Below are 20,648 nucleotides of genomic sequence, written 5' to 3'. Positions count from 1 at the left end.
TTCCCTACAGGGAAGAATGCCATCTTATTTCCAGCTGTTGGCAGCTGGTTGCTCGTTGTAGTGTGTTGGAATCTGGGGGGGATTGCAGGTTTGGTAGGTTCAGGAGCAAACAGGAATGCTGGTAGCACCTGCAGAATTCAGTGGCACCTGGACTATGGCCTTTCCTCGATCTTTTCCCCCACAGGCTACTATTTATTTTTCTGAAGTGCTTTGGCTTCCCATTATGCTTTTTTCAAAGGAGCTGGGCTGTTCATTTGTTTGTTTTGATCAAACTGTAACGAAGTTTTGCCTTCCTGAAGTTCTAATATATTTTTAGCTGAAGAAGTTCACGTTTTCTTTCTATCTCTGTCTCTATATCACTGCATCACAATATGGAAAGTGGATGCTTTTCACCTCAGGTATATGAAGTAAAAACCTACATTTCCTGTGATCAACAAGTTGACCTGTGCCTAAGTGAAATTTTGGAATTGGATTTGCAGGTTGCTTGGGAGTGTAGGTGAAAAGGTGATTTTTCAAGATCTCCTTCCCAGCCAGGTGCATAAGCATGTCCTCAACTAGAAGTATCTGAGCGACAGAGCGCGCTCTGTTGTTATCCAGCTCCCTGTCTGGGGACTTCTTAAAGGCCTGTAGGTAGCAACCTTTCTAAAGCAAAAAATTGCTCTTTAATATGCAGAATTATGGAAAAGTTCACTCTCATTCCTTTTCTTCCTCAACAAAATGAGTATGATACTGCTTACTTAAAGAACGTTTTCAGTTTCCCATGCAACTCCGGATGATCTGAGCACCGGCTGCATAAAATCCCATTAAGAAAGACCATTTCAGACTTCATAGACTAAAATTCAGCTTTTCTTGAAAGGGCAGTGGGCAGATGAGCTCGCTGGGATTTGCCAGGCTATTCAGGAGCCTTAAGAGCATGAAGCCAGCTGCTCTGACTCACAGGCTGTCCTGTGTCTGGTGCTGTTGGCCTGATGGCAGTTTTGTGAAGCCAAAGTCCATTTGTATAGCACTTCGTGATCCTCCTCTAGAAGGTGCTATTGAAGCACGAAATCATTGCGAGTTAGAAAAGATACTATCGTTACCGATTTTGCTAAATGAAGCTTTCTTCCTGTTCCTCTCCTTTAAATCTCTTGGATTAAATATTTTCTTCACAGAATAAGGAAAAGTTGGAAAAACTGAAATGCCAGGCGGAACAATTTTGCCAAAGACTAGGCAAGTATCGAATGCCTTTTGCCTGGACAGCCATTCATTTAATGAACATTGTGAGCAGCGCTGGAAGTTTGGAAAGAGATTCCACAGAAGTAGAAGTTGGCACAGGAGGTACGGTATCTAGCATCTGCATGAGGGAATGTGGACAAATCCAGAGTTTAGTGAAGTCTTGATTCATACCCTGTAGCTGCCATTGCTCCTTTTATCGCTTTCCTTCCCCTGCCCTAGGCCTTCTGATACTTTTGGGTCATGGTTGAAATAAAACAGAAAAGTCCATGATAACAAATGGATTTATCTTTCAAGGATTTTACAAGCAAACCATCTGTTATATTATTTAAAACCAGGCTTCTAAGACTGAGAGAGCGTTACAGGCCGATGAACATTTTCCAAAGGAGTGGATTAATCTTTGTGAACCACATAGCTCATCTGAAACTGCTCTTCAGCATCCCCAAAACTGCCAACTTCATCATCTTTCAGAGCAAGAGAAATACATAAATCTCCACACGATAAAGACTTTTATAATAGCAGTAAGGCACTGGGGTGAGGTTGCTGTGAGAGGAGCAGAAGTAGTCAGCTGTGCTTCATAGCCTCCTGATGCCTCAGGAGTGTGATTGTCTTAGCATAACCACCTCTTCTATCACGCTTATTGCATAATTTCCAAATGCAGCACCTATCTTCTTGTGTAGAAAATCCTGGTTGGAACAAAAGTAGGCTCTTGGACTGTTGTTTTTCTTCTTTTTTTTTTTAATTCTTAACCCTTTTTATTTTTATTTTTTGAAGAACGTAAAGGATCGTGGTCAGAGAGGCGGAATTCCAGTATTGTCGGGAGGCGTTCATTAGAGAGAACCACAAGTGGGGATGAGGCTTGCAATTTGACCAGTTTTAGACCAGCTACTCTGACAGTGACAAACTTCTTTAAACAGGTATTGTATGAAGCTGTCTAATTAAGGAGTTGGTCCTTGGACAGAGCAGTTCAATCATGTGAAGTCAATTTAAACCTGAATGATTAATTTGTGATGCTTTCAGTGCATGTAGTGTGTGATCCCTGATAACAGGATGCAGTGGGTTTATTATACCATGTGCGTATTTCTGCCAGCAGTGGTTCCACAGTTGATTGATCTTCAGCTGGTTTTGACTTGAATGATAAAGCATCATTATGCCATAGTGACGTAACCACTCCACCTAATAGAACTGGGTCTCCACAGAAGAACACCAGTTTATTTTGCTCCAGATTTTTCTAACATGCATTGGAAAAATCACTGGCTGGCCTTTTGGTAGACATATTTGGAAAAATGCTCATAGAAGCAAGTTCAATAAAACTGAGGATAACTTTGGATTAGTATGTGCCGAAAAGTATTCCAAATATTTGTCCTAATCTAGGATTTGCATAGCCTTTTTCATGATGGTCAGTTGATTTCTTTGGTTTCATTGGGTGATAGACAATCCCATTGAAACATCAGCAGACTCCGAACCAGGTTCATCAATGTGATTTGAGGTTGGCATCAGTTCCCTGGACACATCCAGGGATGCCTGAGGAAACAAAGCATTTCACTTCTGATGCTGCTTTGCTGAGTGTCAGCTCTTCTTAGCCAGAGCTTGGGATTTTCCTGAGAAGCAGCAGAAAACATGATTAAATGGAATAAAATTTTTAGTTAAGCTTAGCAAATGGTTTCAGTTCATTAATTTTTGCTAAGATTTGCTTAATGCCACATCTGGTTGAGGAAAATTGTTATTTCAATGTCACCTTTGTGTATAAGAAGCGATTTACTAGTGTACAACCAGATATTTTTTGGACTGATTTCTCAATCATTGGGAATACAAAGATTTAGATTCTAGATTCTGAAAGCTGGTTAAGCTCTTTTTTTTTTTTTTTTCCTGAATGTTTTGGTTACGTGCCACTTTAACTCTGGGTAGCCATCCAAAGTCTGCTTTTAAATACAGTAGTGTAAATAAGGAGAAATGTCATCAAGGGCATCAAGTTTTACTGGTGCAAACAATGCAAGTGGAGGATGACTCATGTCTCTAGTGCTCCCTGCTTTCATGAAACTCCGTATGACTGAAACTGGGCTCTATGAATGGTATCTCTGGGGTCTCTGGGGCACAGGAAGTTCCTTTTACTTGCGGTGTTAATAAAATCTGATTGTGTAATGTAATCACCCAAAATGTAGAAAGTAAGGGAAAAGGAAAAAAAGTATTACAGGTTTGCTAATGCGGCCGTTCCACTGCCTGTGTTCTGCAGCTCTCTTTGTAATATATACCATTTCAAACCTGGTCACTAAGTAAGTAATGATTTACAAAAGCATATATTTATTTACTTTGTCGAGATTGTTTTCACCTGACAACTTTGAAACAGCTTGTTTTATTAATTTGTCCTTTAAAAATTGCCAAATGTTGATTTAAGATTTTTAAGTTTCTGATTCTTTTGTATCTTTTATTTTTTATCTTCCCTTCCTTTCCTCCTGTTGAGTACAATTAATTGAATACTACCGAGCGTTTCTCTTCTATTTGCTTATTTTTTCATATTGTGATTTAGTACCTTTATTTTCAGATACCTTCTGCTTTTGGATAGAGGGTGGCAGTCTCACATTTTCTATAATGTTTCCAAAATTAACAAAATTCTGAGCTACTCTGACAACAGAGTCCTTCCACTTCCCACCATTTCTTAAATCTTCTCCTGAAAAGTAAGGTTCTTATAGACTCATACCAAAGAAAAGGCAAAGGAGAAGGAATGAGGATCACTACCTGAATGACGGATACTTTTCCAAACTATTATACTTGCCAAAAATTGGATATTTTGGGGAAATCTTTTAACAGCCATTTTCAGTTTTGAAAAAGATAATATTGATGGGGAGAGAAAAGGTTTTCAATGAGAAGTTCCTGCAGCTGTCGTGATGATTAATAAGGAAAAAAGGAAGGAAAAAGGATGGTGAAATGAACTGTAATTTAGCATGTTAATGTTAACACCTTGTTCTGAGAGGGAAGGTACATTTTGATATTAGAGGAAAGAGACTATAGCATTAGATGGTTTATTCCTTCTCTTGCAATCCTGAAGCGTTGTGTAGATAACCACTTTCCTCCCAACGTCCAACAGGAGGGAGATCGCCTGAGCGATGAAGATTTGTACAAGTTCCTTGCTGACATGAGACGGCCATCATCAGTGTTACGGAGATTGAGACCTATCACAGGTATTGAACGAAATCTTTTTGACTCATATGTTAAGGTATCTGGTTAGTCTTTCTCAATTGCTACCGAGTTCTTATAAGTGAGCAGATGAAAAAACACTAAGAAGTCATCGAGAGCAATCCCTGGTAGACCACAAGCACTAAAGATGGCATTTTGGCAGGTATTTCACTGCTAGATGTGCACATGCAGCTCCTGTCGCACTGAGAGTAGTATCTATCAGAAGAGGATGCAAACTCCAAAACCCTAAACCCAGCAGGGATTGAGGAGCCTCTGTTTTCCTGGGTAAAATACCACTCTCTAGCTGAGAGGAGATCTCTCTTCTGGCTCCCCCTTGGTTAATAGGAACAGACTCCACCTCTGTTTGAGAAAGGGAAATAAAACCACTGGCACACCAGCAGTGAAACATCACTGGTCCCTGACCTGTGCTATTCCTGACAATATTTGTTTAACCTGTTCTTAAAAATCTCCAGTGACAGCAATCCTGCTGCTTCCTTAGATCATCCCTCCCAGCACTTAGCTGTCCTTGTAGTGAGGTTAGGTATTATGAAAACTTTGAAAATTATCTTGCTGCAAATTAATCTGATTATGGTCTGTCATGCCCTCAGGGCAGTTATCACAACCTTTCATGGACTGGAATACTGTTATGAGTTCACTCTTATTCGCCTCTGTTTTGTAGCCTAGCCAATCTTGGGTTTTTGTGAACCCTTCATCAAAGACTGTGATTTTTAAAATTGCCCGTTACTCTCTGCTACAGTTTCTTTAACCTGTCCATGCTTTTCTTCAAGCATGGTGCTCTAAACTGGTTATGCTGTTCCTCCTAAGACCTCATGCCAAGCAAAGCAGACAAATTTGTCTTCAATGTCTCACACATGACACTACATTAATATATCTTAGAATAATTGTAGCTTTCTTCTGGACACCGGCTTATTGTCACTGCTGCCACCCAGACCTTTTCTACAGAGTTGATCCATGCCAATTTTTTTTTTAATGTTTGGCCTCTGCTTCTTAATGCATGTCCTTCGCTCTTTCTTATGTTTCACCTTAGTAATTTGATGCCATTTCTCCAGCTCTCCTGTCTTCCAAATTTTTTACAATCGTTCCGGCCTCAGTGCCATCCACCAACACTAAGTGTGCTGTCAATACTCTCGGCTGACTTGCTAAGGAAAATATTCAATAATCTTGTTGCAGATTAGCTTTCAGCAGCTCCTGATGTATGCCTCCAGTTTGAGAGGCAAGATTCCTGATGAGACTTTGAGTATTGTTCTTAACAATAGTTGGGCCTCACAGTAGCATTACCTAGACTGTATTTCCCCAACTTGCCTATGAGAACAGCATTTGGGACTTGTTAAGATACATCTTTTCTGTTGGTTCTTGTTATCTGGTACCCCGTTGCCATAGATATCAGTTTGATTCACTGTTACTTGCTTTTAACAAATCCACATTGGGTCTAATTTATCATTTGTTTATTTATGAAATTAATATATAGGATATTAACCTGAAGAAACAAAGCATGAAAATGCTTTTTGATTTAAATTAGCTTCTACTTAGTGTAATAAAATAATTTTCTTCTTACAGCTCAACTAAAGATAGACATATCTCCAGCTCCAGAGAATCCCCATTACTGTCTAACTCCAGAGTTGCTGCAAGTCAAACTTTACCCAGACAGCAGAGTTAGACCTACAAGAGAAATCCTGGAATTTCCTGCCAGGGATGTCTACGTTCCAAATACCACATACAGGTTAGAGTTTTGAAATACGTTTCACATTTCAGGGCCTGAGACTGGCAAGTCTAGGAATTCCTATCTTATCATCTGTTTTATTGCAAAACTTGCTGTATCAGTAGATCTGCTGTGCCAGAGGCACAAAAAGGGTCCAGACTGACACAGCAGAGTATACACAGTTGTGAAGGGACAAACATATTTGCATAACATTTGGCTGTGAACAGGAACATGAGAGAGGTTTCTCCATTTCCCAAAATTCACAGTGAAATTTAGTTGAATTCTTTTCAGTTTTATTTAGGTTTTTTAATTTGTCTGTCTGCTAAGGTCATTATTTTTTTACTGTTTTTATTACTTTCTGACACTTTCAATGACTGACTTTTTTTCTTTAAAGCGGGGGATAAAAATGAAGAAAATGCATAAACCCTTTGTTCATATTTCCATTTTGATTTAAAAGCAATTTCTTTGTTTACAATGCTTGGGAAAAAAAATCTTCTGATCCGGAAGATAAGAAATTTTTCTAAAGTATCTTGGGAATCAATAACCTTTCTATAACGTAAGCCCAGGCAGGGAGCAGATATCTTTTCATTATGTACCACTATTCATTTAAAGCTTTTTCACAGTATCTTTGAAGACATTACACATCTGAGTGGAATTGTCTTCTTCAGCTGAGTAATTTCACCAATTTACTCACCAAATCTGTTACTTCTTGTTGTAAAAGGTAGATAAATACAAACCAGGTTTTTATAAATCAAAGCTTACAAGAAAGAGCTTAGTCAAGTTCCATATCTCATAGATTTTCAAAAGTTCCATTTATTTATTTATTTATTTTTAGAGGTTGGAGAGGTAATTAAATGTTACGATACACCAGTACAAATAAGCAGCACTGTGCGATCTCTTCTTTGTAATAAATCCGCAAGCAGTAAAAGTATTTTTGCAGTTTTTCTGTAATTAGCACGTTCTGTTCACAGTCGTTTCACTCTGACAAATTACAATTTAAAACCATTTTCTGTAAGATTGTAAATGTTGAGATAAAAAATCCATACTGTACAAGGGTTAGGTAAGATATGCAAGTCAATATGACTCAACATAACTGCAGAATTGGGGTCTTTGTCAGTCAACACTTCCACGGCCGGCCATCCCCAAGCATGTCAATAGTCCTTCTGCCTTATAGTGTTCTGCAGCTGAAGTTACACAAATGTGAATGTGTTCTCAGGAGCAGGACCAACACTGTCACATAGGTTGTGCCTACAGGATTTGTTGGTTGGTGCCATTAACTCCATTGGAGTTGCCCCACAGGCAACTGATCTCTGTCTGAAAGGTGTTTTGTCATGTGCTCGCTTGGTCTTTCTTTTAATTTCTTGGTTAGGTGTACTAAAATGTCGCAAAGGGATGGCTCTGATTCCATTTCAAATGAGAAGAAAACATCTCTTATTCGTTTCAGTAAGCTTTGAAGCTTAGCTCTTAACTTTCAGTCAGAAAGCGTAGTTCTTAAGTTATTCTTCAAAGTGTGGTATCTAAAAGACGAGGCCTGTGCACTGGCTTACTTCATGTGTGTGTACACATCTATAGCTGCGTGAGTACAGTGCTTCAGTGAAGACTGGCCTGAGCTGCACTGCTGAAAATTTGTCTGGAAATACACGGAACCCTAAAATGGGGAATTACCCATCTTTCATGAACCAAACATAAAATTAATTACTTTATGAAACAAAATTTCTTTTTTTCCCCTATAGATTAATACCTAAATGTCTTCTGTAGCATTTTGCCAGCCCTTTGTTTACTGAAACACCTTTTGTGTTCCCTACTTTACAACCCAGAAACAAATGCAACAGCCTGAAAACCCATTCCCCCAAGCAGTATAGGCTAATACGTGAATAGGCGGTTGATTCCTAGGCATTAGAGTTTCATCCTGGAGAGGTAAAAGCTCCAGGAAAGTTACAGCGCATTGACATTGAGACTAGAGGGAACGAGAATACTCACCAAACATGCCTCGGGTTTATGTCTTGGAGAATACACTGTACAGTGTATGGATTTAGACATGCATCTGTTATTAAACATAACCTGAACTTCTTTGATGTAGTCATGTTCAGTGTATATGTTTGGAGTTACAATGCATCAGGTTGAGCATTCAGTCAAAACTTTTTAAATCTGTTGGGTGTATCATTATTTTGGTTGACTTGAGTAAGTAGTATCTTCCTTTCTTAGGCTTCCAGTATAAGCCTTTTCTTCTGTCTAGTCTTCCTCTTGACCTTGGTGCGACATATTTCCCGTTAAGATTGGTTTCCTCACATTCACTGTGCCACCAACCTCCTAAGGAAAAATATGGTAATGTCAGTTACTGTCAGTTGTACTCTAATATATTGTGCTCAGTTTCCGAGTAGACAGCTCCTGTTTGCAACATAAATCTTGTTTAGAACAGTTCCAGCAAAAGTGACAATTACCCAGTATACTCAAAAGAAACGGTGCTTGTACGTATACCCTCTTACACTTGCAAGTTGAGGGCCAATACAAAGATGTTGTGCTCCCTGTTATTGTCTGCTTCAAATAAAGGTAGTGGTGCGTAGCAAATGGCACACACAAATGCTGCCACTGAACTGGGACACCTACGAAGTTAGCTCCACACTTTCGTATTTCCTGTGACCCTCTTACTTGCTGATATTTTTCTCGGGTACAAATAGTTAAATCTCTGCATCTACAGGAGACTGAAGAGCCTTTAGTAAACAAATTCTCTTTTTTTGTTGGCTAGTATCCTTAATCACAAGCTGAGATTGTAAGCCCAGTTCTGCTTGCAAAGGACTGGCAGTGGCTCTGTGCTAAAAATGAAAGTTTAGCACTTTGGAAGTCATTGGCCATCTGCTTTATGGTCACTAGAGCTGAGTAACACTCTCAGCATTGTTTCAGACATTACCAGTTTTCAAGCCCAGAATGACGTATGGAATGTTTGTTGCATGAAGCAGGTGGCTGGAGGGCAATTCCGTGTCCTGTGGTTTAATCACTTAATTGCTTTTTCAATTGTTTGCTTTTTGCTATAAACTGGCAAAACATAAAAGCTTCAGAAAATCAAAGAATTAGGAATCCTTTAGCCACATTATCTTTAAGGAGAAATATCTTCAGCCTTGCATCTCTCTTGCTCTTTTGAGAGTGATTATATCGTGTTTACTTGACAAACAGCTGAAATCTGCCTTTGAATGGAAACTCATCATCATTCTTAACATTTGGGTTGTAGTCAGAATGAAGTTAAGACTCGGTTTGTCTTCTGTTTTTTTTTGCAAGGAGGGATTAATCCGACCTGGGGCTGCCACACCAGACTAGGCATCAGGAAGAACCGCCCTTTACTTCATAGCTCAGAATCTCATCCTGGGGTTTTATTTTTACCTGTGCTGCTGTTTCTGTTTCTGATATTGGTCATTTGCACAGCCTCGCTGTGCTTTAGTTTTACCTATCTGTAAAATAGAAAGGTGATGCCTCATTGTAGGGCCTTGCTATCTGCCAATGAAAAACGTCTTCTGCCCTTTGCTGCAAGCAGAAAGATGCTACTGCCCTCTCTTTTCTGTATCTAAAGCCAGGCTAATATCAGTAACTACCCGCTAAAGCATCCTTCATGTAACAAAGAAACTCTTGTGTTAATATACCCAGCATACTGATACCTAGGTAGTTTTCTGGACAGTTGAAGTCATTTATTAAGTCCACATCACGGTCTGCAGTTGAGAACCGCAGTTCTGTCTGCTCTGGCAGGGCGTTGGGGATGCTCCCGGAGATCCGTGAAAGCTGGAGAGAGTAGTCTGTTTCGGGGCCTCCCAAGCTGAATGCATACTCGATGTAACGTTTATTATCTTTCCAGTCCTGCAGCTCAATCCGTAAGATGTAGTCCCCTTGTTTAGTAATGGAATAGGTCTTGTTCAGGCCCAGCCAGAATTCCTCTGCAAAGTTGTAGTAAATAGATGCTGTTAATATGGAGCTAGGCATTAACACATTTACCATGGTTTTCACATCTCTAACCCATACCTCAGATAGCTCATTCACCTTTATAATACCAGTATTTGAAAATACGTGTTCAAATAAGCTATGCAATATCCGAATCAAGAGATGTCAGAGGTGAGGGTTAGGGGACAGAAGTCACCAGGCGGAGAGTTAGTGGGGAAGGGGTTATGTGATAAACTTTCCCTAAAACCTCGTGTCGCTCACACTGCCATTGAATTTGTTTTTACAGATAACCTGTGGGTAGTATGTGTGGAAATACAGTATTTAAAAGGATTTATTCATTGCTTTAATTAAATCAATAATATGAGTCTTGGGGACTGTTGATCTTTTCAGAGGTCTCCTGCTACATTCTTTTTGTTTACCTCTTCTTAATTGCACACCAGTGATCAATAAAAGCAAGAGATATAAATGAACTGGAGCTTCTCTCTTAACTTTCCCACCTCTTGTGAAACTCTTGAGAGGGAGCCCAAGACATTTAAAACATGTATAATTGGAACTGTGTGACAAATGAAGCAAATGACATATATAAAACCTAATTGCAATTGTTGCATTTTTTCAGGAAAGAGCTGTAGAACTAAACTGAGGTTTCGATACCCTGGTATACAAAGTGAATTTAATTTGAGCATTTTTCTTTTACTAGAATTCTTGATAATTAGTTTAATTAGTTTCATAAATTAAATTCATTAAGTAGCTTATGATCAGTGCCGGTGGTATCAGTGCACAATAGGTAATTGCCACATGTAGAAATTGTGTAGCTGAATGTGAGCGCCATACATGCAGGTGGCATTTAAAGCAAGAGAAGACAAGATGATTCAGTAAAATACTCCCACATGTACAGGTAAGGAGCAGTAGCCTGTTACATTTTATCACCTTAGAATATGCAGCATAGAACTGAGTAGGACATAGCTGGGAGTGCTGTGATCCTCCGCAAAATCTTTCTGACACTGAAAAGGTGTGGCTCCATGTTGGTGTCGTATATGGGAATTGGAGACCAATCAAGAAGCAACTATAGCATTCAATATGATCAGACAAACTATACAGGTAAAAGTCTACCTCAGTTGTGAGCTACTGTCCCAAAATGTGGGAAAGGTTGACATATGGCAGCTCTTTATTGTAGAAGAGGTGGAAGTCAGTCAGTATTGCTGCCCACATTGGTGAGGTTTTGATCTGTGCTGTGCCTGGAAAGTCAGAATATTTTCTAAACAAAAGTAGACTCACCTCACTGTACGAGAAAAATTGGGAAAATACTTGGGATGGGGAGGCTGTTGGGCAGCACTTGGTGCTACGAATTCTTTGGAGTTGATGATTAACAGGAGAATGTGGGTGTTTCCTCACCCTGTCCGGCCATGGAGGGGATTGGTCGCGGCATGGAGAAGCCAGGTGTGTTTGTGGAGGGGAGCACACACAGCCCCGGGCTCTCTTGAGGCTGGAAAAACTGGTGTGGCAGTTTTAAGGGAAACAGGACCGCAGAAAGTTTGAGAGAAAGTAGTGACAGCAAATCGATGAGGTTTTGCATTTGTGTATGTTTTAAAGGCTTTGGGAGATGTTTTTATAAATAGTAAAATCTTGATAATTAAAATAGCATTTAAAGCAGACTGGCCTTGATTCAGCAAAAGTTTCTAAACACACATTTGAAGGTGTGCCTTTGAGAATTTTACTGAGTTATTTTTTTCTGGTAAGCACTTTCTGGTGTTCTAGTAATTAGGTGAGCTGTTCAGATTTGATTGCAGGTTTTGTCCGCTCTCATGCGAACACCTTTCTGTAAGACAATTCAGCTTCTCAAATCAACTGATACAAAGAAAAGACACAAAAGAAGGCATTTTTACCATTGAGGTCACCAAAGCCATTTGTATAGGCATCCCAGGTTTGGTTGAAATCTAGTGATCCGTCCACTCTGTTCTGGATTACAGTCCAGGAGCTGCCTGCGAATGCAAAGGGGAAATAAGTCACAAGCCTGGCTTAAGTGTTTAAAGCACTAGTGAGAAGATGGAAAGTAACTGGGACCATCAGCTGCCGACCTGCAGACTGCACTGCTGTGGCTGCCCTTACGCGAGCTCGCTGTCTACCACAGAGAAGAAGAAAATGGGTTTGCATTGAAGGTGGCTCCATATGAATCCCACTTACTCCTCATTTGGCAAGAGACCTGAGTGCGTGTGTACTGAGCTGCACAGCCTTTCGGCTGTACAGAGAGCAGATGCTCAACTCAGCTTGGCCTTGGCCTTATTAGCTGTCCATGAGCGTGTTCTTGGGCGCTCCACTTTTGAGGTAGAATGAGTTAGCCTAAATCTTCATGAAAAAAATTAAAGTGAGCACAGCTGAACAGAATGCAGGGCCGTTCAAGTGTCCTCTGCCACACTTGTGGTGACTCAACTCACTGGACTGACTTTGTTGAGCAGCCTTAACTGGGTTTTGTTTGTTTATGAGGGCTGCGAAACACAAACATAGAGAAAATGATAAAAAAGAGATATGAAATGTTCCAGACATTTGATCAGATTGTCAGTCTTCCTCTACTGATAGTGCTTAGCTGCTGGGAATGCAACTCCACAGAAGGTATGAAGTGTTGGAGGCCATATCCACGCCAGGGCTGCAGTGGGGTCTTTCTCCTGACCAGGTCATGACACCCTCGTTTTACCCGTTTCAACAAATGTAAGCAAAGGAGCTTTTTGCACAGGGCAACCCCATGCCGTTCTGTTTACACATCCAAATAAATGACATGGCCCTGCCACGTTTGCATCGGCGTGTTCCCAGGCTCTCCGGGTAGCCGTGGCAAAGGGACCATGCAGGGAACCTGGGCAGGACACGCACAGAGCAGCACTGCGGGTGGAAAAAAATGGTGAACAGTGAACTGGCCAAACGATGTGTGATCTCTGGGTAGTGGCAAAAAGGAACAGACAAATGAGTTTCTTACAAAGATAGAGCTTGGGTAGGTGCTGTGTATTCTCATCCATGGCAGTTCTGGACCTAGATGATACACAGCTACTGACTCACCCAAGCATGATACAAGAATGCTGTCTCCAGGACTCATCTCTTTGGGTTAATTTGGTATATCTAAGTGTCAAGCAATAACCCTTGTTAATGAAGCAAAATTTTACTAAGATATTTACTGTTTGCTTTTATTTGGAAAAGCTATTCATGGTTGCAATATAGTGGCATTTATAATTGCCATTTTAATTATCTATAGCTAGAGGGGCTTGGTTTTTTTTAATAGACTTAATTTATGCCACATGATAGAAAGTCCTTTCCTTGGTATAAACAAGAGGTGAGTACAGAATGAAAGCAGTATTAAGGAGACTTCAGGATGTGGGAGACCTGAGTTCAGAGCAGACAGGCCAGTAAGAGAAGTCAAGAGGACACGTAAATCACGATAAGTTTTTGTGTACTTTGGGATGGGACACAGTTTTTTGGCTTGTAAGAAACTACTTCTGTGAAAATTGGGCTATTGCTAGCACAGCTGTCTTACCAAATTTCCTTTCACAGTAGACATCAAAAGCTTCTGAGCCGTTGGGCTTAATAGTGTACACACCACTGGACTGTATGCTGCTGTTAAAAAGAGCAGTGCAGTCAGGAGCGGGACCTAGGAAAGCAAACATCAGACAATTACAAATCCTATTCTGAATGTGGTACATTTTAATCCAGCTTTGTAACTTGAATTTGTATATGGGATAGAGCCAAAACAAAAACTGGAACAATCTTTTTGGTAACTTTATTTTGCCATAAATGTCATGAAATGGACAAACTGCTTTTGGCTTGGTAGTACAGCTGCCAAGTTGTACGTAGATTGGACCGCCTATATTTTTTTAAGTTAGGCAAATTTCAATTTAGATAATTTTGGAAAGTTTGTAAGGCCTAAGACTAGACTCTGGCAAATGGACTTTCTTACCCCTTGTAAAGTTCCCAATAAATACCATTCCCATTGTTGCAGTTCAAAAATGCCTTTCAACTTTAAAGAGAGCTCTTCCAAATCTAATGATTAGCCAGTGTGAAGTAAATTAGTTCTCTGTCCATATTCTCCAAGTCAGGCATTGGCAACACCAGAAGTGTCAATAAAAGGATGGTCACTGCACGTGTTTACAAGAGGTGAGTAGAGGGTGAAGACTGAGGACAGGATTACTGCATTGTTCCTGGCTGTTGTTCCTGTGTGTCACCCCAGAGACAAGTACACGTATGGTGGGGCTAAGTAGGTGGTGACGTTTTTTCCAAAGCAGGAAACTGAGCTCCTTCCCACCGTGCTGTATATAACATAATAGTCTTTCGCTTCTAGTTTTTGACTATTAAAAACCAACACAAAACTTTCACAGAGAATACTGCGAATGCAGTGTATCGTGTAGTCACGTCTAAGAGAGAAGGTCTCACCATCAGAGGTGTATGTTACAGCTGGGGCGTTGCGCACAGGAAAGGGGGTGGCCTCTGGTTCTGTTTGCTCCCCTGTGAAGGAGTTCTCTGTGAGGTCCTGGAGCTCTATGTGGTTTAGCTGAAAGAGCAGTAATTGCAGACTGTTAATTTCCCAAGGCTCCGAAGTGATGAGATTCATGTATCAAACTGAACGATGTCATGCAGAGAAGAATTTTTCTTGTGAATCTAATCCTTTAGAATACCTAATTTACAACATAAAAATAACTTTAGAACTGTGCTGGTGGATTTCAGTTGTATGAACGTTGGCTGCTCAAAGAAAGTAGGATTCGTGAGGCAAGTAAATGACCCGTTCTCATGAGGTACACCTTAATGGGCAAACAGATTTAACTTACTTCCTCAGGTGACATGGCTTAGACAAATAATACCAACATCTAAAGAGCACAGCACCCACGGTTCCTTAGGCCAAAATGCATTTTCCTTTTATAGCCTCTTCTTAGATATACATTAAATATGTGCGTGTCAGTTATACCCAGCGTCACGGTGACACATGTTGAACTGCAGAACATGGCTCCCTATTGGAGTGAGAAGCGGAAAAGAAGAAAGAGGTAGAAAGTAGTAATACTTAGAAGACCAATGAAAGAACAATAACATGATAGATAGTAAGAGGGAAAAAAAAGAAAATTAGCAGTCGGAAAATACAGTTGCTTGGTGTTGATAGACAGTATTTCAAAGCTGTGTTCTTGGTCATTTTATGCCCTGGCCATAGCCCCCTGCCTGGCAGCACAGCAGTCTCTCCCCCAAAAAGGTACCTGTTTGAGGTCAAAATTGTTTATAGCCTGAACAAGAGGAATGGCTGACTCAATGAATAGCTGGGCCATGGACTCCTGTGTTATGAGAGATGACAAATTCTGAAAAGAGAAATAGAGATGGTTCCTGTACCTTGTCCTCCAGCTCCATTATTTGATTGTGCTGTCTGTCGAGTTGCACATGCTGGTTCTCTACGATTTTGAGAAGCTGCTTGATGTGGTTGTCCTGCTGCTCCACGAAAGCCTGAGGACAGGAAAGGAGGGAGGAGGGTTGTGGTTAGAAGCAGCAACAGACCTTCACGGTGGCACTGCCTCCGTAACTCTTGTCACAGGGCCGGTTTCAAGAGGCACAAACCATTTAACTTTGCCTTTCCTTTTCCAAACGGTTGCCTGCTTTGCCTCTGAAGGGGCAAATTTCTTTGCCTCTGAAGTGAACACCCATTTTCTTGAGACAAAGTGCTGGCATCTTTGTAGACCTTTTTTGTTGTTGCTAATTTCCTTCCATTTTCATATCCAGAACAATTATGTTCTGTGAAGTTGGCCCTTGATTTGACTAGATGTATGCCACTGATCAAAAAAGGGAACAGTTCCCAGCATTTAGGGTATTAGCTGGGGATTTGGGAGATCCAGATTCATCTTTTTGCTTTGACACAAACATCCAGTATTTTCTCACACAAGTTGCTTAGCCTTTTTATGCTTCTGCAAAATGCAGTTAATACTTTAATAAGTTAAAACCTTATACCCACCTAAATATTTGCATGTATTGACATTAAGTGTAGGAATGCTTCTGAGGTTCTTTGGTCCTGGAGGTCATATAGGTACTGTAGATGTCCCTCCTTAAAAGTTTAAACTTCCTGGTTTTATACAGAGGAGGCAGTTCCTAGTGCATTGATTTGTAATGAGATGATGACATACAAACCTCTGGGCTTGATAATCACATCCTTTTCCTGATTGCAAAGATTTTTTTATCATTATTATTACAGAATTTTTTAAAACTGATTTGCAAAAAAATACTGAAAAAGATACAGACCCTTATAATTTCACAATTTTCTCACTGATTTCACTGGGGAATTTTATTGCAAAATAAAAAATATATCAGATTAAGACACTGATTCTTTCAAGATTGTCTCGATTTATTTCTTAAAATACACAGTAGTAGTACAGTGACGAGGAAGGGAAAACAGGAGCTTCTATTGCATAACTACCAATTATAGCGTTACAGTTTACTTTGGCTTTGTGTGTCAGGGGCTTTCACAAGTCTACTTACTTTGAGTGAAGAAATTTCTTCTGTCTCTTGCGTTGAAGGCTGGATAATGGCCAGTTTAGTGACTTTGTCTTCCAGTCCCCATACTTTCTCTTGCAGCTGGATTTTGTTTTGTATGAGGTCTTCAATCTTCGAATTCATCTCCTGTGAGAGATTCTTTATCTCTTCATTCTTGATTTGCAGTCTGGCCGTAGTTTGTCTGAGCTGTTCTTCTTCTTCTTTGATTTCACTAGTTTGCAGTGAGAGCTCATAAAAGGACCTATCAAAAATGTAAAGTTTTTGAAAGATGTCATTCATCTGCCCCTTTGTCTTATGGACAAAGTCTTTAAGACCATGCCCAAGCTGGAGGAGTCCATTGGCTAAGATTCGTACATCATCTAACATGGCAAATCTTGATTTCGTCTCGGGAGGTGCAGCAGAATCAAAGGAGGAAGAATCCTTCTCAGCTCTAGCTGAAAGAGCAAGTGGGGCAACGCATAGAAAGACGAGAACAATTTTCATGTTTTCTGCTCCTGATACTCTCTGGTTGTTCAGGATGCAGAGACTTTTCCTACTAATGGTTTTTGCTGTGTGACTGTTCTGGGTTGAAGAATTTGATCTATTTATACTCTTCATTTTAGAAGAGGCAGACCAGCAAGTTGATCATTAAACTGTGTGTATTTGAACGAATGTAACCCCTCTTGAATGTAGGTTGATATCTGGGAAGATAAAACTGAGAGACGGGCACGTTGCTGATTAAATTGTTCCTGAACTTTTAAATCTACCAGACGTTCTGTTATAAAATGTTATTGATGATATAGTGTGTTTTGCACAACGCTTTTTAATAGATTAATTTTTGGATCATAATCTTGGTAAGGGCCTAAATTGCTTCTTGTTTGCATTGTATGATTCCTTTTATTGCCTCAGGAGTATAAAAGGGTTTACCATACTTACGAGCACTGGACGCTGTATTTCAGGTTGTGCAGCTCGTTGATAAGGTACAGAAGGGCAAAATATTCCCAGATGATTCACACAACTTAATTCTTGTCTTATACCATTTCCTGATGTAACTCATTGTGCTGCAGCAGATTTACTTGTCATCTAGTTCAGATTAAGTGAGAAAGAGGGAATTAGGTCCAGAGATTGCCTGGATCTGATTCCACTATGTTAAGGTTTGTGCAGTAATTTACACCATATAAAACTTATATTTTAAGAGCTGTTTTCCAGAGGCGGGTGAGATAAATAACACCTCGCTTACATTTCTCACCTTACTATTCTTCCTACTGTTTAAGATTCACACTACATAAAGCAAGTCTACAAGTACTCTGAAATAAATGTCCTGTTCTGCAGTGGGTCTCTGCATGGAAGCATGTATGTTTTTTGAGTAGTAGTGCAGTATGAATGAAAGGTATTTTTCTTTCTGGAATCACTCATAGCAATCCAAGAAATCAAAATCAATCCGTGCATAATATAGTCTGTACTTTGGAGAGTTTTCAGGTTTTTGCTAGATTCTTGTATGTTTAGTAATTCTTCCCCTGGGCTTGTTGTTGTTGTTGTTCATGTACAGATGCACGATATGCGTATGATATGAAGCATCAATAGAAAAATTCTTTTAAAAATCAAGTTGTTATACATTAAACTTCCTGTGTAATGAAGGGTTGATAATATGCAGGCATATATCCTCCCTACCCATAATTAAGTAACATGGAAGCATTTTAGATCTGCAGTTAATTGGTGGAGAATATTTTGTACCAGTATGGTTTGGGTCAGACTTACTGGAGTATCTGCGCAAAGTATAGAAAAACAGCAGGAGCATGTAGATCGTCAGGCCTGGCACTGGGGAGAATGGGGATTCATTCAAAGAGAATATGCTGGCATAGAGTGGAAGCAAATGTAGGAATTATCCTTAAAAACAAACAGTAATCACTATTCTATACCAGGAAGCAGCACTGCATTTTCACAATCCAAAGGTGCAGTTCTGTCCCATAAAAAACCAACCCAGTAATTTCTCATCTTGCAAGGTTGCCCCACTGCAGCAGACAGTCTTGAAGGTCCTCATCCTTGTACACTCCTGAGACCAAGCACCAAGAATTGTCCTGTAGGGAATAAACTTGTGAAGGCAAAGGGATAAGTAAGATTTTCCTTTTTCTACTCTGTTTCAGATATTTGTGAATTCTGAATTCACAGCATCATAAAGGCTGTGAGCAATCAGGAGTTGTCTCTCAAGCGTAATTTTAAAACACTTTAGCAAAGCAGCAAAGTAATAATTTAAAAATCCCTGAACACTGAGAGTTTTGAGGATTCTGGCCTGAGGTCTCAGCTCTGGCTGCACCATGCAAAGAGCTGGGGAACGGGAGGGCACGAACAGCTCTGCGCCCTGGTGTGTAGTGCTGCCGGGGATCAGAGCAGCCTTTGCTTCAGCTGAATTGCAGCCGCTTGTTGTTAACCGGCTCTTCAGATGCTTTAGCTGGGCAGTCGTTTTGCCTTTCAGGACAACCTGAAGAGCTATGAAGAGGCCTGAGGTATGTGCAGGCCCATACAGATCCCGCAGTGCTCACCTAGTTCTGTTCCATTCTCTGCAGCTTGCATTAAATCAGATCGGAAATGTGCACGGGTAAGATGCAGGAAGAATGGCTGTCACCAACTAAATGCCTCTCTGTTGACAACTCTTGTAAAGCCACAGTTAGCTGAGCCTGGCCAGCTGAGACGGGGCTGTATCTGCTCACTGTTGGCAAGTGTAACGTGGTGGAGAGGAGTTATTTGCTTAGTTACTCTTTTGAGCCTGGAAGGCTATCGGCAAATGAGGAGTTTGGTTATGGGCTGTTCATTGTAGCTCCTGTATGTCCATTCACTTGCTGATCATTTATTATGCACTGAATTTTTGACGCATTGATGAAAACACGATGGCCCCATCATTTCTAAAGTAACAGAAGGTACTTATTGGAAACTGACTGGTTGAACACATTCAGGAGGTAAACAAGCAGCCAAGAGGTGAGCAAAGTGCTCAGACTTCTTGCTGCGTCACAGAGTTCATGCCGCTGTCAGATCTCCAGGTGAGCAGCAGGAGCAAAGTTGTTTTATGCAGAGAAATGAGGAGTTAGGACTGTGCATTTGTTTCTTCTCTGATGCTTAGAGATACAGCAGTCCACAACCCAAGATTCTCACAGGTTGAAAGGTGTACACATACTTATTTGTGTTATTCGGGGTTGGGGGTTGAGATTCAGGTTTGTTACGGCTGATGCTGCTTATTCAATGGCTAAGTATTACATTGGCTTTGGCCAGTGGGGAGTCTGCTGTATTCCTAAATCAGGTGCTTCTCAGCAGTATTGCGGTTGGGCTGGGTAGGTCTGTCACCAGATGGAGCAAAGTAAAAATATTCTAGTGATGCAGTTGGGAAGCTCAGTCTACATAGAGACACAGAATTGAACGTGGACTTCTGCTAAAATGAAACACTGTTTAAATCTTTCTGCTTCTGCCTTTTTATTGACACTTTAAGTCCACATGTGAAAGTCTGGCAAGTAGGGCTCAAATGGTAATCATTATATTAAATCTTAAATTTTTGTGATAATGAGTGTTTATTATGATTAATTCTCTGATCTGCATCGCATAGGGCTTTATTCCAGAGATCTAGCTTTGACAAAATTGATTGCTTTTATGAGGGATGTCCATGAGGTTCCAGTCTATGAGAAGCTGTTCAGTGGAAGGTTATCATGCCCTATTAAAATCTGCAGTTTTTTCAGATTAATTTCTAAAGAAACTCATCAAATCAGTATTTACTCAACCCTACTGAAAATCTGTTAGAAAAAGTGTTAGAACAATTAGGGTTCTTCATGGGACGGTGATCATCTTGGAGGGTTTGCATTGAGTCATTCCTGCAGCATTTTCTTGTATGGTAATATCAATGGAAATGTATGAAGAGCTGTTCAAACAAGTGAAAAAAAAGCACGTGCAGGATGTGGACGGCACTTACGGCACTTATATTGTACCTTTGTGGGAAATTGTTAGGGTTCTTAACACTTTAGCTCTGGGAGGTTTGATAGTTTTTGCTTTGAATGGTAGAACAAGATGCATAATACCTGATAAACCTATTAAACATGTCCAATGTTTAAAAAGTAAGATAAGCATGTGCTTTTGAAGGATTGTTTTTTTCTGTAGGGAA

General features: G+C 40.2%; 2 protein-coding genes across 2 annotated transcripts in view; one reads left to right on the top strand and one right to left on the bottom strand.

The window, feature by feature from the left end:
- DOCK7 (dedicator of cytokinesis 7) overlaps nucleotides 1–20,648 on the top strand; it is a 106,763-nt gene that overhangs the window by 34,263 nt on the left and 51,852 nt on the right. The window contains 4 exon segments of the mRNA XM_009696952.1: nucleotides 1,152–1,317; nucleotides 1,987–2,129; nucleotides 4,298–4,391; nucleotides 5,965–6,127. Coding sequence (XP_009695254.1) covers nucleotides 1,152–1,317; nucleotides 1,987–2,129; nucleotides 4,298–4,391; nucleotides 5,965–6,127 — 566 coding nt within the window.
- Nucleotides 8,189–17,077, bottom strand: ANGPTL3 (angiopoietin-like 3). Its single transcript, XM_009696950.1, has 7 exons — nucleotides 16,514–17,077; nucleotides 15,380–15,490; nucleotides 14,441–14,558; nucleotides 13,548–13,661; nucleotides 11,914–12,009; nucleotides 9,754–10,026; nucleotides 8,189–8,416 (listed from the first exon to the last, which is right to left on the bottom strand). Exons 1-7 carry the CDS (start codon nucleotides 17,009–17,011, stop codon nucleotides 8,235–8,237), a joined length of 1,392 nt encoding a protein of 463 aa, XP_009695252.1. The 5' UTR covers nucleotides 17,012–17,077; the 3' UTR covers nucleotides 8,189–8,234.

This window comes from Cariama cristata, unplaced genomic scaffold (assembly GCF_000690535.1).
Source record: "Cariama cristata isolate BGI_N322 unplaced genomic scaffold, ASM69053v1 scaffold14953, whole genome shotgun sequence".
In the NCBI taxonomy this organism is placed as follows: Eukaryota; Metazoa; Chordata; class Aves; order Cariamiformes; family Cariamidae; genus Cariama; species Cariama cristata.
Note: the sequence above shows the minus strand (reverse complement) of the source record. Positions and strands in the feature narration are given on the sequence as shown.

Excerpts from the sequence above, each read along its gene's own strand:
- ANGPTL3 (XM_009696950.1), bottom strand. The coding sequence starts at position 17,011 with ATGAAAATTGTTCTCGTCTTTCTATGCGTTGCCCCACTTGCTCTTTCA. Across the intron at positions 13,662-14,440 it reads TGTAACATACACCTCTGATG|GTCCCGCTCCTGACTGCACT; the intron begins GTGAGACCTTCT and ends TTGCTTTCCTAG. Across the intron at positions 12,010-13,547 it reads CTACTGTGAAAGGAAATTTG|GCAGCTCCTGGACTGTAATC; the intron begins GTAAGACAGCTG and ends TTGCATTCGCAG.